Source organism: Symphalangus syndactylus, chromosome 6 (genome assembly GCF_028878055.3).
Source record: "Symphalangus syndactylus isolate Jambi chromosome 6, NHGRI_mSymSyn1-v2.1_pri, whole genome shotgun sequence".
In the NCBI taxonomy this organism is placed as follows: domain Eukaryota; kingdom Metazoa; phylum Chordata; class Mammalia; order Primates; family Hylobatidae; genus Symphalangus; species Symphalangus syndactylus.
Window position 1 is genome coordinate 147,692,896 of NC_072428.2, and position 15,933 is coordinate 147,708,828.

At 37.6% G+C, this 15,933-nt stretch overlaps 1 protein-coding gene across 5 annotated transcripts in view; it reads right to left on the bottom strand.

Moving 5' to 3' along the window:
• Positions 1-15,933, bottom strand: part of PTPRN2 (protein tyrosine phosphatase receptor type N2) — a 987,645-nt gene that overhangs the window by 636,552 nt on the left and 335,160 nt on the right. For all 5 annotated transcript variants that reach the window (XM_055269741.1, XM_055269742.1, XM_055269740.1 and 2 more), the window contains one exon: positions 1,940-2,042. In XM_055269741.1, the coding sequence (XP_055125716.1) occupies positions 1,940-2,042 (103 nt within the window). The remainder of the gene's footprint in view (positions 1-1,939; positions 2,043-15,933) is intronic.

The following is a 15,933-nucleotide window of genomic DNA, read 5'->3' on the forward strand; positions in this document are numbered from 1 at the left end:
GCAAAACCCCATCTCTACTAAAAATACAAAAATTAGCTGGGTATGGTGGCGTGCACCTGTAGTCCAAGCTACTCAGGAGGCTGAGGCAAGGGAATTGCTTGAACCCAAGAGGTGGAGGCTGTAGTGAGCCGAGATCGTGCCACTGCACTCCAGCCTAGGTGATGAAGCAAGAGCCAAAAAAAAAAAAAGAAGAGGAAAGAAAGAAGAAAGGGAAGGAAGGAAGGAAGAAAGGAAGGAAGGAGAAAATTCCAATCTCAAAGCATATGTATTTTAAGCTTTTAATCTCACTTATAATTCATAAAACAAAGATAACATACCATTTTTCATAATAAAACTGGTACTGTTTTAAATAATAAAAACTGGCAATTTTTTCAAATAACCACATTTAAGGTTGTTTAGAAGGCATAATCCAGGCGCCTCTCTAGGGTTGTTGCTGAGTTTGATTTCTCAGAGGCAGGTCCTCCCTGGATTCTTCTCTTGGCGACGCCCCTTTCCTCCCACATTTGGCAGCTTCTGTTTGCCCTGTTCTGCACCCCCCAGACTGAGGAGGAGCCATCCCTTGCTTGGTTTTCCCAATTCTTCTAGCCCTCTGTTCCTTGCCCTTCTTGGATGTCCAACCCATCCCTATACTTGATGGAGTTCAAGGTCATTGGGGCAGTGCACAACGCCCCCAGTGCAATTTAGAGAGGAGTATAAGGAGTTTGAACACATCCAAAATGGAAATTCAACACAGCTCAAGTTGAAAACATTTCGGTGGGTTTTTGTTTGGTTTCCTACAGAAAAGTCTTACAGACTATAACAACACATTCTCTTTGATAAAGGAGGTATTAAAGGTAGATACACCAGGCATAGAAGCACAAAGACGCAGCCCCTGCCCTCAGTGTGCGCTGCGTTCTGAAGTCTCAGCCCCTGCCCTCAGTGTGTGCCGCGTGCTGAAGACGCAGCCCCTGCCCTCAGTGTGCGCCACATGCTGGGGAAAGACGCAGCCCCCGCCCTCAGTGTGCGCCGCGTTCTGAGGAAAGAGGCAGCCCCCGCCCTCAGTGTGCGCCGCGTTCTGAGGAAAGACGCAGCCCCCGCCCTCAGTGTGCGCCGCGTGCTGGGGGACGGTTACCAGTTCTCCAGGCGTTCTCACTCTTGATCCTGCCAGGACACTTAACTGCTTTCCCTATCAGATGGCCATGAGCTTATGAAAGCAGATATCTAAATTTTGTATTACTGGAATCTTTCTAAAGACTATGGCTCTAGAATAGTCTCTCTGTCGGGGAAAAATGGACGGACTTTTCAAACTAAACCTTTAGGAAAGGTCATTTTCATGTTTTTTTTTTAAACATGAAAAATAGCACAACGGCTCAGGAATCTGACAGTTCCAGCTTTCTTACTGTGGTTTGTCTTTAGATTAATTTTTTAACCTCCCTATGACTCAATTTCCTCACTTTCAAGAATGGGCATGACGTTAGACCATGGTATGTATGACATTACCACATCGTTTGTATGACATTAGTAATTACCACATAGTTTGAGTACAAAATAAGATAATATGGAACAATATATTTAGCTCAGTGTAGGTTGCTATGCTCTGGGAAAGGATGATAAAGACTTTCACAATTTAATTCTGCTTTTTGTCTAAAGCAAAAATAATTTCTTACTGAGAAATGAGAATTCTTGAGTTACCTGCTTTCGACCAAGGCCTTGAAGATGCAGGATTTTTCTAAGAGTTTCATGGAAAAATGAACCCCTGGGCATGTCTCTTACTGGAGGGTCACCCGAATATCACTTTCTTTCATGAGAACCAACCTTTTCCTTACAGACATCCTAACTTTCTGAAACATCTGCACCAGAAAGATGGTGGGTGCTTTGCTACATTAAAACAAACAAATAAGTGTAACAGCTGTGGGCTGTGTCCTGGGAGCAAGGAGCAACAAGCCACGTCCACACTTACCTGGCTGGGCTGGATGCTTCAGGACGCCTCAGGTAGGTTTTGGGGAGGTCTGCAAGTTCCTGGTCCATCACATACTGAGTATAGTCATCCCGCCACGTGAAACCTGTGGACAAAAGTTGCAAAAATTGTGTCATCATTTTGGAAGTTTAGCCAAAGCTCTTGCTTCAGTCTCATAATTAGTTGCATTTCAGCATTAAGTTGATGGTCCCATCAGCAAAGTAAGGCTCCCTCTCACTGCAGTTTATCAAGATCTCCTTACAGAAATTCCAGCTTTCTGAAACTTCTAGGCCAAAAAGAAAACTGATGCTCTGCTGCATTAATAATAATAAAAAGGCTTGGGTGAGAGTGGAGAAAGCTGGCCAAATAGAAGACTCCACCAATCATCCTCCCTGTAGGAACACCAAATTGAACAACTGTCCACACAGAAAAGCACCTTCATAAGAACCAAATCTCAGATGAGTGGTCACAGTACCTGGTTTTAACTCTATATCATTGAAAGAGGCACTGAAGAGGGTGGAAAAGATCATTTGGAATTGCTGATGTCACCCCTCACCCATCCCCCTGCAGTGGCTGTGTGCCCCAGAGAGAGAACGCATGCACTTGGGAGGGAGAGCACAGTGACTGTAGGACTTGGTATTGGAATTCGGTGCTGCCCTGTCACAGTAAAAACAACAGGCAAAACTCAACCAGTGCCCATGGAGGGAATATTTAGACCAGCCCTAGACAGAGCGGTACCACCCATCCCAGCGGTCAGAATTTGAGTTCTGACAAGCCTCACCACCATGGGCTAAAGTGCTCTGGGGTCCTAAATAAACTTGAAGGCTGTCTACAATGGAAGGACTACAATTCCTGGGCAAGTCCTGGTGCTGTGCTTGGCTTGTAGCCACTGGACTTGGGGTGCACACAACCTAGTGAGGTACCAGCTGGGGCAACTAAGGGTGCTAGTATCACCCCTCCCTCAACCCTAGGCAGCACAGCTCAGAGCTCCAAAAGAGACTCCTTCCTTCCCCTTGAGGAGAGGAGAGGGAAGAGTACAGAGGACTTTATCTTACAACTTAGATAACTGCTCAGCCAAAGTAGGATAGGGCACTGGGCAGAGTCATGAGGCCCCCATTCCAGGCCCTAGCTCCCAGGTGACGTTTCTAGACACACCTTGGGCCAAAGGAAAATCCACTGCCTTGAAGGGAAGGTCCCATTACTGGAAGGATTCATCATCTCCTGACTACAGAGACTTTGGGCCCTGAATAATCAACAGTGGTATCCAGGCAGTACCCCATGGGCCTTGGGTGAGACTCAGCGATGTCCTGGATTCAGGTCCGATCCGGTACAGTCCTAGTGGTGGTGGCCACAGAGTTGCTTGTGTCACCCCTCACCCAGCTGCAGAAAGCTGAGGGGAGAGAGAGAGTCTGTCCATTTGTTTGGGAGAATGTAAGAGAAAAAAAGTCTGCCTGGTAATCCACAAAATTCTTCTGGATTGTATCCAAGACTACCAAGGTGGTACTTCTAAGAGTCTGAAAGAGCCATGAAATTACTGGGCTTTGAGTGGCCCCTAATGCAGATATGGCTGCAGGGATTAAAAACATAGCTCACAGCACCAAAGTCTTTTCAAATACCTGGAAAGCCTTCCCAAGAAGGATGGGTACAAACAAGCCCAGATTTTAGCGACTACAATAAATACCTAACTCAGACACCAACAAACATCCAAGAGCATCAAGACCATCCAGGAAAACATGACCTCACCAAACGAACTAAATAAGGCACCAGGGACCAATCCTGGAGAGACAGGGATAGATATGTAACCTTTCAGACAAAGAATTCAAAATAGTTGTTTTAAAAAAATTCAGTGAAATTCAAGATAAAATAGAAAAGACAAACAGAATCCTATCAGATAAACTTAACAATGAAATTAGAATAATTAAAAACAATCATGCAAAATCTCTGGAGTTGAAAAATATAACTGACCCACTGCAGAATCCTCAGACTCTCTTGACAGCAGAGTTGACCAAACAAGACAAAGAATTAGTGAGCTTGAAGACTGGCTAGTTGAAAATATGCAGTCAGAGGAGAACAAAGAAAAAGGGATTTTAAAAAATGAAGCACACCTGCATGATCTAAAAAATAGCCTCAAAAAGACAAATCTAAGATTTATCACCCTTAAAGAAGAGGGAGAGAGAGAAAGAAAGGGGTAGAAAGTTGACTTGAAAGGATAATAATGAGAACTTCTCGAACCTAGAGAAAGATGTCAATGTTTAAGTATAAGAAGGCTATAGAACACGAAACAGATTCAACCCAAATAAGACCACCTCAAGGCATTTAATTATCAAACTCCCAAAGGTCAGGAATGAAGAAAGGATCCTAAAATCTGCAAAAGAAAATAAACAAACAAACAAAAAAACATACAATGGAGCTCCAGTACCTCTGGCAGCACACTTTTCAGTGGAAACTTTACAGGCCAGGAAACAGGGGAATTGTTATTTAAAGCGTTAAAGGAAAGAAACCCTTTTATTCTGAAATTGTATATCCAACAAAAATGCATTTCAAATATGAACGAAAAATACTTTCCCAGACAAACAAAAGCTGAAGGATTCCATCAACATCAGACCTGTCCTATAAGAAATGCTAAAGGGATTTCTTCAGTCTGAAATAAAAGAATGTTAGTGAGCAGTAAGAAATCATCTGAAGGCACAAAACTCACTGGTAGTAGTAAGTACACAGAAAAACACAGAGTATCATAACACTGTAATTGTGGTGTGTAAACTGCTCATATCTGGAGTTAAAAGACTAAAAGATGAACTGATAAAAAATAACTCCAACAACTTTTCAGATATAAATAGAAACAACAAAAAGTTAAAAAGTAAGGGGATGAAGCTAAAGTGTAGAGTTTTTATTAGTTTTCTCTGTGCTGGTTTGTTAGTTTGCTTATGCAATCAATGTTAAGTTGTCATCCGTTTAAAATAATGGGTTATAAGATGTTATTTGCAAGCCTTCTTGTAACCTCAAATCAAAAAACATAAACAGATACAACAAAAAGTAAAAAGCTAGAAATTAAAACATACTACCAAAGAAAATCACTTTCACTTAAAAAAAAGTAAGGAAAGAAATAAGAGAAGACCACAAAACAACCAGAAAACAACAAAATGGCAAGATTAAGTTCTTACCTATCAATAATAACATTGAGTACACATGGACTAAATTCTCCAATCAAAAGACACAGAGTGGTTGAATGGATTTAAAAAAAAGACCCAATCATCTGTTGCCTACAAAAGACACACTTCACCTATAAAGACAAGCATAGACTAAAAAGAAAGGGATGGAAAAAGATAGTCCGTGCAAATGGAAACCAAAAAAGAGCAAGAGTAGCTGTACTTGTATCAGACAAAATAGATTTCAAGACAAAATTACCAAAAGAGACGAGGTCATAATGATAAAGGGGTAAATTAAGCAAGAGGACATAACAATTGTAAATATATATGTGCCCAACACTGGAGCATCCAGATATATAAAACAAATTTTATTAGAGTTAAAGCAAGAGACAGACCCCAATACAATAACAGCTGAAGACTTCCACATGCCACTTTCAGCACTGGACAGACGATTCAGACAGAAATTCAACAAAGATATATCGACCAAGCTGCACTATTGACCAAATAGACTGAATTGACATTTACAGAACATTTCATTCAATGGCTATGAAATCCACATTCTTCTCCTCAACACATTAATAATTCTCAAAAATGGCCCATACATTATGGCAACAAAATGCATCTTTAAAAATTCAAAAACAAACTGAAATTATATCAAGTATCTTCTCTGACCACAATGGAATAACACTAGAAATCAATAACAGGGAAAATTTCGGAAACTATACAAACACATGGAAATTAAACAATATGCTTCTGAATGACCAGTGAGTCAATGAGGAAATTAAGAGGAAAATTTAGAGATTTCTTGAAACAAATAATAATACAAACACAACATACCAAAAACCTGTGGGATGCAGCAAAAGCAGTACTAAGAGGAAAGTTTATAGCTATAAACACCTACATCAAAAAAAAAAAAAGAGAGAAAACCCTCAAACAATCTAATGATGCATCTTAAAGAACTAGAAAAGCAAGAGCAAACTAAACCCAAAATTAGTAAAAGAAAAGAAATAATAAAGATCAGAGCAGAAATAAATCAAGTTGGAATGAAGAAAACAATACAAAAGATCAATGAAACAAAAAGTTGGTTTTTGAAAAGATAAACAAAATTGACAAACCATTTTCTAGTCTAAGAAAAAAAGAGAAAAGACCCAAATAAATAAAATCAGAGATGAAAAAGGAGATATTACAACTAATACTGCAGTAATTCAAAGGATCATTAGAGGCTACTATGAGCCACTACATGCCAGTAAATTAGAAAACCCAGAAGAAATGGATAAATTCCTAGACACATAGAACCTACCAAGACTGAACCAAGAAGAAATCCAAAACCTGAACAAATCAATAACAAATAATGAGATTGAAGCTGTAATAAAGTCTCCAAGCAAAGAAAGGCCTGGGACTTGATCATTTCACTGCTGAATTTTACCAAATATTTAAAGAAGAATCTTACTCAAACTATTCCAAAAGATACAGGAGGAGGAAATACTTCCAAATTCATTCCATGAAGCCAGTATTACCCTGATACCAAAACCAAAGACACATCAAAAAATAAAACTACAGGCCAATATCCCTGATGAATATTGATGCAAAAATCGTCAACAATCATCAACTGTCCTGGTAATAGGACAGTCTCTTCAATAAATGGCAGTGGGAAAACTGGATAACCACATGCAGAAGAATGAAACTAGACTCCTATCTTGTCGTATACAAAAATCACATAAAAATGGATTAAAGACATAAATCTAAGACCTCAAACTATGAAACAACTACAAGAAAACACTGGGAAAACTCCCCAGGACATTGGATAATGTAAAGATTTATTTAGTAATACCCCATAAGCACAGGCAGCCAAAGCAACTTGAGTAATGCATTACAAGCACAGGCAACCAAAGCAAAACTGGACAGATGGGATCACATCAAGTGAAAAAACCTCTGCACAGCAAAGGAAACAATCAACAAAGTGAAGAGACATCCACAGAATAGGAGAAAATATTTGCAAAGTATTCATCTGACAAGGGATTAATAACCAGAATATATAAAAACTCAAACAACTCTGTAGAAAAAAAGCTTAATAATCTAATGTAAAATCGCCAAATAGAGCTCTGAATAGACATTTCTCAAACAAGACATTCAAACGGCAAACAGGCATATGAAAAGGTGCTCAACATCACTGACCTTCAGATAAATGCAAATCAAACCCACAATGAGATATCGTCTCACCCAGTTAAAATGGCTTTTGTCCAAAAGACAGGCAATAACAAATCCTGGCAAGGATATAGGGAAAAGGGAACCCTCATACACACTGTTGGTGGAACTGTAAATTAGTACAACTATTATGGAGAGCAGTTTGGATGTTCCTTAAAAAGCTGAAAATAGAGCTATAATATAACCCAGCAATCCCACTGCTAGGTTTATACCCAAAAGGTAATCAGTGTATCAAATAGATATCCGCACTCCCATGTTTATTGCAGCACTGTTAGCAATAGCGAACATTTGGAAGCAACCTAAATGTCCATCAACAAATGAATGGATTTTAAAAAATGGGGTACCTCTATACAATGGAGTACTGTTCAGCCATAAAAAGGTGAGATTCTGTCATTTGCAACAACATGGATGGAACTGAAAATCGTTATGTTAAGTGAAATAAGCCAGACATAGAAAGACAAACTTTGCATGTTCTCACCGATTTGTGGGAACTAAAAATTAAAACAACTGAACTTATAGAGAGTAGAACAATGGTTACCAGAAGGAAGTAACCATTGTTACTGGGAAGGAAATTGGCAGGGGGCGGGGGGCAAGTGGGAATGGTTAATGAGTACAAAAATATAGTTAAGTAGAATGAATAAGATCTGGTACTTGATAGCACAACAGGGTAACTACAGTCAACAATAATTTATTGTACATTTAAAAATAACTAAGAGTATAAATGGATTATTTGTAACACAATGAAAGGATAAATACTTCAGGTGATGAACATCCCATTTACCCTGATGTGATTATTATGCATTGTATGCCTGTATCAAAATATCCCATGTACCCCATAAATATATACACCTGTGTACCCACAAAAATTAAAAATTAAAAAAAAATAGACTTAATGAGTGCTGTGACTGTGGCTGGACAGCAAGGAGCCTTACACCAAATACAAGTTTAGTTAGAAGACAGATTTTTATCTACTATGAAAGATGGAAACATCTTCCATCTACATGGAAATATTGTGGTCACAGCAAAGATACTCCTCATCCACAATGAGCACATAGTACCCGTCTCTCACCCACTCCTCTACCTGCCCGCCACCATATCTTAGGTATTTTGTTCTTCCTAACAAAATCTTGACAGCAATTGGAATGGAATAAGGGGTATTGTTACCGTGAAAGTAATTATCATGGGGCTTAATGTACTGTATCCGGGAGCCAATTACATTATATTTATACTCAAATGTTATGACAAAGAGCTTTGTAACAAGGGTGAAGTAGTTATGAAGGCAAAATCCATGTGATTATGCATTAATTACATGCACTGTGGATCACATGATAATTATGCTCAAAATTACCAAATAACTCTCAAGAATAATTATTATGCAATTTGTACATTTTAGATCTTATGGTAACACTTTAGCACTTAGAACTACCCCATGCAATTATCCATAATTATCTAATCACTAAATATCATGTAATTACAGAGATATATTTTTATGCCCTGTACAAAAACACATTACCAAAATCTTCAAATCAGGATGGCTCTGTGCTTGTGTGTATGTGTGTGTGTGTATGTGTGTGTGTGTGGGGAGGGGAGGGCATAGGAAGTCCAGAACACGATAAGAACCACATATTCTGGATGGAATTAAAAGAGCTCAGTAGATATAAGCTATCCTCATGAACACACAAGTATTTTTTTCACATGCAAATCTAGATTTTTTAAATGTTATAGACGGCAAATTAAAGCAATTGTCATATTTCTAAATCTCAAAAGCCTAAATGGCATTACCCGAAGTGAAGAATGATAGGAAAATTCACCATTAGGATGGTCTCCAACTTATTCTAAGCTGCTCTAGTTGGAATATATCACTTAGAGAATAGGTCGCTGCAGAAAACAGGCCCCACACTCACTATTATCCAATTTAAGATTAAATGTACTTAATAATAATCAAGTCTATCACATTTGCCAAAGCAACTTAAAAACACCCACTATGAAATGTACTTTTGTTTATATAGCTATTTCTGATCCATTCTTGGGAGTATACTCAATTGAAAGCACATTTGCAATGTTAGTATAATATCTATTATTGTGGATTTAGAAATAAGGATATTTTAACCATGCCATTCCTAAAAAGGATTCTCTTAATATTAATATTTATCAGGAAGCAGGATATCAATGGCACAAAAAGAACTTTTCATGAAAAAAGTCATTTATAAAATTTAAATAACTTAAATTTAAAAATTTTTATCTAAAAATCATGTAAGTCTGAGTTATGTCAACTTTGGGATCTATGATAAGGGCTCAGTTCTTCCAGAACAACAGTTGGTCAACTACTCAGAATCATCTGTATTGGGCAGTCTGAGAGGACCCTGTATACCTTAGCCCAGCCATCTCAGCCTTCCTGGAAGTCAGAAGAAACTGTGCTCTTAGATATAAAAAACAAACAAAACAATGCAGAGATATAGGAGTTTAAGCATCTCCTATGAACTTCTGTCTGTGGCATATCTTGGAGAAAATATAACCCTGGGAAGAAGGCATCCACTCCCAGAGATGACATACTTCTTCCCACTAAGTACAACTAACATCTCTGAGCATACGTAAAACAAGCATAAGACTCTGAAGGACGGCAATAAGAAGGCAGAGCAGAGAAGGACATGGTAGTGGATTCCCTGGGTTTTCTTTTTGCCTCATGTACCTCAGACTTGGAGTCAAAGAGGCTGCAATCCGGAAACACCAATGTGTACACACACACACACACACACACACACACACACACACACTAAAGCAGCCTCTCTAGTATAGCCTCTCCCTACCCATGCCAACAAAGGCCAAGTGGAGGTCTAGACTTCCTCCCTCATGAGGCTGTAATAAGGCCTCTCCCCAGCCCCACCAGGTAGTGTCAGAGAAGGCCAAGTAGAGATCCAGAGCTTTCATCTCCATTCGGTTGTAATTACGACAACCCCTGCAGTGTCAGTGGAGACCATCTGGGAAGTTGAAACTCCCACCCCTCTCCCTAACCAAGCAGTAAAAAGACTCCACCTTCAGGTATCAACAGAGGCCTCCTGGGGAATCTAGACTTCCATCTCTGCCTGTCAGTTAGAATGATCACCATCACCACCCCTTACCCCCAGAAGAGCAGTGTCCAAAAGGAGACAGTTAAAATGCAAGGTTTAAATGAGATCCAGAATCATGACATAATACAAAAATGTCCAGATTTCGACAGAAAATAACTGGTCATACAAAGAACAAAGAAGATCACAAAATAAATAGAAAAGAGACAATCCACTGAAACCAACACTGAGATGACCGAGATGTTAAAATTGCCTGAGAAAGATTTTAAACCAGCTATGATAAAAATGCTTCAGTGAGCAATTATGAACATACTTGAAACAAGTGAAAATGTAGGATGTCTCAGAAAATAGATGATGTAAATAAAAGCCAAATTGAAATATTATTACTGAAAGATACAATAACCTAAATAAACAACTCAGTGGATGCACATAACAGAAGGATGGAGAGACAGAGGAAAGAATCAGTGAACTGAGGATAAAACAGTAGGAATTACTCAATATCAACAACACAGAGAAAATAGGAGGAAAAAATGATAAGGCTTCAGCAACTGCGGGGCTATAACCAAAGATATCATATTCATGCTATCAGAGTTTCAAAAAGAGAAGAGAAAGAAGACAAGATGACAGGTCTGAAAAGGTACTCAGGAAAATAATGGCTGAAAACTTCTCAATTTTGGGAAAAACATGAACCTAAAAATTTAAGAAGCTAAGCATACCCCAAACAGGGTAAACCCAAATCTCCTCCAAGACACATAATAATTAAGTTTCTGAAAACTTACAAAGAAAAATCTTGACAGCAGCCAGAGAAAAATGACACCTTACCTACAAGGAAAACACAATTCAAATGACAGGGGATTTCTTATCAGAAACAATGGAGACCACGAGGAAATAGCACATTTTTCAACTGCTGAAAGAAAAATATGTCAACCCAGAATCCCACAAGTCTATCAATCCAGATACCCAGTGAAGGTATCCTTCAGGAATAAGGGGGAAATAAACATATCCCCAGATAAAGGAAAATTGTGTTTTTCACCAGACCAACTCTGAAAGAATTACTAAATTTATGTCTCTATATAGAAGAGAAATATAAAAAAAGGAATTTTGGAGCATCAGGAAGAATGTAAGAACGTGGCAAACAACAACCTGAGTAAGTACAATAAGCATTCCTTCTCTTGAGTTTTATGCTTGACAGTTCAATTAAACATCATACCACTGTCTAATGTCATTTTAAATGCACATAGAGGAAATATTTAAACAATTATAATATAAATGAGGGGGATAAGTAAAATGTCATAAAGGAAGATAAAGTTTCTATATTTCACCCAAACTGGCAGAATTATGACAACAGTAAACTTTAATAAGTTATGAATATGTATATGAATATTATATCTAGAACAATAACTAAAAGCTATCAAAGACATACACTCAAAAACATAGATAAAGTGGATTTCCAAAAACATTAAAGTAACTCAAAGGAAGGGTGGAAGAAACAAAGAAACAAAGAATACAAGAACAAGTAGAAAATACAAAATTAAATGAGTTTTAAATCCTAACGTATTAATAATTACATTAAATGTAAATGGGCTAAATATGACAATGAAAACACTGCCTGAGTGGGTTTTTTTTAAAAAAGACTCAACTATACACTATATGAAACTCACTTTGAATAAAATGATATAGGAAGGTTGAAAGTAAAAATATTTTTTAAAATATATCATGTAAGTATTAATCAAAGGATGGAAGCAATAGCTATATTAATATCAGATAAGTTAATAGAGTAAAAAAAATGGCTGCAGAGAAGGGAATTACCAAGTGATAAATAGGTCAACCCACTAAGAAGATACAGCAATCCTATATATGAATTATATAGATAGAGCAACTAAACAAAAAATCAACAAAGATAGAAAAGAACTCAACAATACCATTAATCAACAGGATCTAATGAACATTTATGGAACACTGTACCCAACAAGAGCAGAGTATATGTTCTTTTCAGTTGCCCATAGAACACATACCATGATAGACTTAATGCTGGGCCATAAAACATACTTCAGCAAAATTATAATCATTCAGAGTGTGTTCTCTGACCACAATATAGTCAAGGTAGAAACCAATAACAGAAAGATAATGGGGAAATATCCAAACACTTGGAAATTAAACAACACATTATGAAATAATCCATGGGTCAAAGAGAAGATAATACATTACATGTAATTAAAATAAAAGCATAACATACCAAAATTCATGGCACACACAGTTAAAACTGTGCTAAGTGAAATTTTTAGCACTAAATGCTTACATTAAAAAAGAGGGCCCTACTGGAGCACTTTTGCCAGTGGCCCCCACCCACCCTGCCAGGGCACTTTTGCCAGCAACCACCAATGGGGCAGTTTAGCTGGTGGCCCCTGATGGAGTGCTTTCAACAGCAGCCTAGCTGTACCTTGACCTCCCAGTGCAGCTGGTACTAAAGCTCAAGGGGCCAGAGGACAAAGCCACAGGCCTGGTCCCAGCTCACCAGGGTTAGAGCATACAGCCCAAGAGTGCCAAGCTGAACCTTGGCCCTATGAAAAAATTCAGAAACAAAACCAATCAACTATATCCAACTTACACAACAGCAAAACTCTTATGAGAAATAATGAACATAAAAACAAAAAGCCCCATCCCCAGGACAGCAACTTCAAAAGGATAAAAGAACATCAGCACTCACAGATAAGAAAACAGCACAAGAACTCTGGCAATTCTAAAAGCCAGAGTGTCTTCTTATCTACAAATGAACACACTAGCTACCGAGCAATGGTTCTTAATCAAACTGAAATGACTGAAATGACAGACATAGGATTCAGAGTCTAGATGGCAAGGAAGCTCAATGAGATACAGGAGAAAGTCGAAACTCAATCCAAGGAAATGATTTGAGAGTTGAAAGACAACATAGCCATTTTAAGAATAACCAAACTGAACTTCTGAAATTGAAAAATTCAATATAAGAATTTCATAATAAAATTGGAAGCATTAACATCAGAATAGACCAAGCTGAGAAAAGAATTTTAGAGCTTAAAGGCAGCTCTTTCAAATCAACACAGGCAGACAAAAATAAAGAAAAAAGAGTGTTAAAAAATGAATAAAACCTCTGAAAAGTATGGGATTATGTAAAGTGACCAAAACTATGACTCACTGGCATTTCTGAAAGAGAAGGAGAGAGAGTAAGCAACTTGGAAAACATATTTGAGGATACAGTCCATGAAAATTTTCCCAATCTCACTAGAGGTTGACATGATATTCAAGGAATTCAGAAAACCCCTGTGAGATACTATATAAGATGACCATCCCCAAGGCACATGGTCATCAGATTCTCCAAGGTTGTTGTGAAAGAAAAACTCTTAAAAGCAGCTAGAGAGAAAGGGCAGGTCACTTACAAAGAGAACCCATCAGGCTAACAGCAGACATTTCGGAAAAAAGCTTACAAGCCAGAAGAGACTGGGGGCCCTATTTTCAGCATCCTTAAAAGAAAAAAAATTCCAATCAAGAATTTCATATCCCACAAAACTAAGCATCATAAGCAAAGAAGAAATAAAATCCTTTTTAGACAAGTGAACACTAAAGATATTCACTATCATTAGACCTGCTTTACAAAGGTCCTTAAGGGAGTGCTAAACATGGAGACAAGAAAGATACCTGCCTCCACAAAAACACAAATACGTAGCTCACTTGCACTATAAAGCAACTATACAATCAAGTTTACATGAAAACCAGCTAACAACACAAATGACAGGATTAAATCCTTACATATCAATATTAACCTTGAATGTAAACAGGCTAAACACCCACTTAAAAGGCATAGATTGACAAGTTGGATAAAGAAGCAAGACCCAACTGTCTGCTGTCTTCAAGAACCCATCTCACATGTAATGACACACTTCGGCTCAAAGTAAAGGGACGGAGAAAGATCTATCTTGTAAGTGGAAAACAACAAAGAGCAAAGGTTGCTATTCTTATATCAGATGAAGCAGATTTTAAACTAGCAATGATAAAAAAGAACAAAGAGGGGCTTTACATAATGAAAAAGGGTTCAATTCAACAAGAAGACTTAACTACCCTAAATATTTATGCACCCAACATTGGGGCACCTAGATTCATAAAACAAGTTCTTAGAGACCTATGAAGAGACATAAACACAATAATAGGGGGAGATTTCAATAGCCCATTGACAGCATTAGACAGATCATAGAGGCAGAAAACTAACAAAGATATTCTGGACTCAAACTCAACCCTTGATCAACTGGGTCTTCTAGATGTCTACAGAATGCCCAACAACAACAGAATATATATTCTTCTTATCTGCATATGGCACATACTCTAAGATCAGCCACATGCCATAAAGCAAGTCTCAAAAAAATCCAAAGAAAATTGAAATCATACCAACCACACTCTTGGCCCACGTGTAATATAAGTACAAATAAAAACCAAGAAGATCTCTCAAAACTATCCAATTACATCAAAATTAAACATTTTGCTCCTAGATAACTTTTGGGTAAAGAAGGAAATTAAGGCAGAAATCAAAAAATTATTTGAAACTAATTAAAACAGTGACACAGCATACCAGAATATTTGGGACACAGCTAAAGCAGTGTTAAGAGGAAAGTTTACAACACTAAACAACTACATCATAAAGTTAGAAGATCTCAAATTAACAACATAACATTACACCTGGAAGAACTAGAAAAAAAAAAAAAAGAATAAACCAATCCCAAAGCTAACAGAAGAAAAGAAAAAATCAAAATCAGAGCAGAACTGAATGAAATTGAGACACAAAAACACATACAAAAGAAAGTTCATTTTTTGAAATAATAAATAAGATTGGTAGACCACTAGCTAGATTAACAAAAATTGAAAACCTAAATAAGCACAGTCAGAAATGACAGAGGTGATATTACAAGAAAACCTTTTAGCTTTTCTAGGTTTCTTCTATTTCTTCTAGAAAACCTAGAAGAAATAAATAAATTCCTAGAAACATACAACCTTGCAATATTGAACCAGGAAGAAATTCGAATCATGAACAGATGAATAATGACTTTCAAAATTGAATTGCTAATAAAAAAAAAACCTACCAACCAAAAAAGCCCTGTACCAGACAAATTCACAGCTGAATTCTACCAGACATACAAAGCAGAGCTAGTACCAATCCCACTAAAATTACTTCAAAAAACCAAAAAGTAGGAGCTCCTCCCTAAATCATTCTATGACACTAAACAGAATTGAAAACAGAAACCGTATGATCATCTCAATAGATACAGGAAGGGCTTTCAATAAAATTCAACGTCCCTTCATGTTAAAAACCTTCGACAAATTAGGCATCAAAGGACAAAGATAAAAGGAATATGCCTCAAAATAATAAGATCCATCAATTACAAACCCAAAGGCAACATCATATTGAACAGGCAAAAGTTGGAAGCATTTCCTGTGAGAACTGGAATGAAACAAAATGCCCACTCTTACCACTCCTATTCAACATAGTATTGGAAGTCCTAGCCAGAGCAATCAGGCAAGGGAAAGAAATAAAAGGTATCCAAATAGGAAAAGAGGA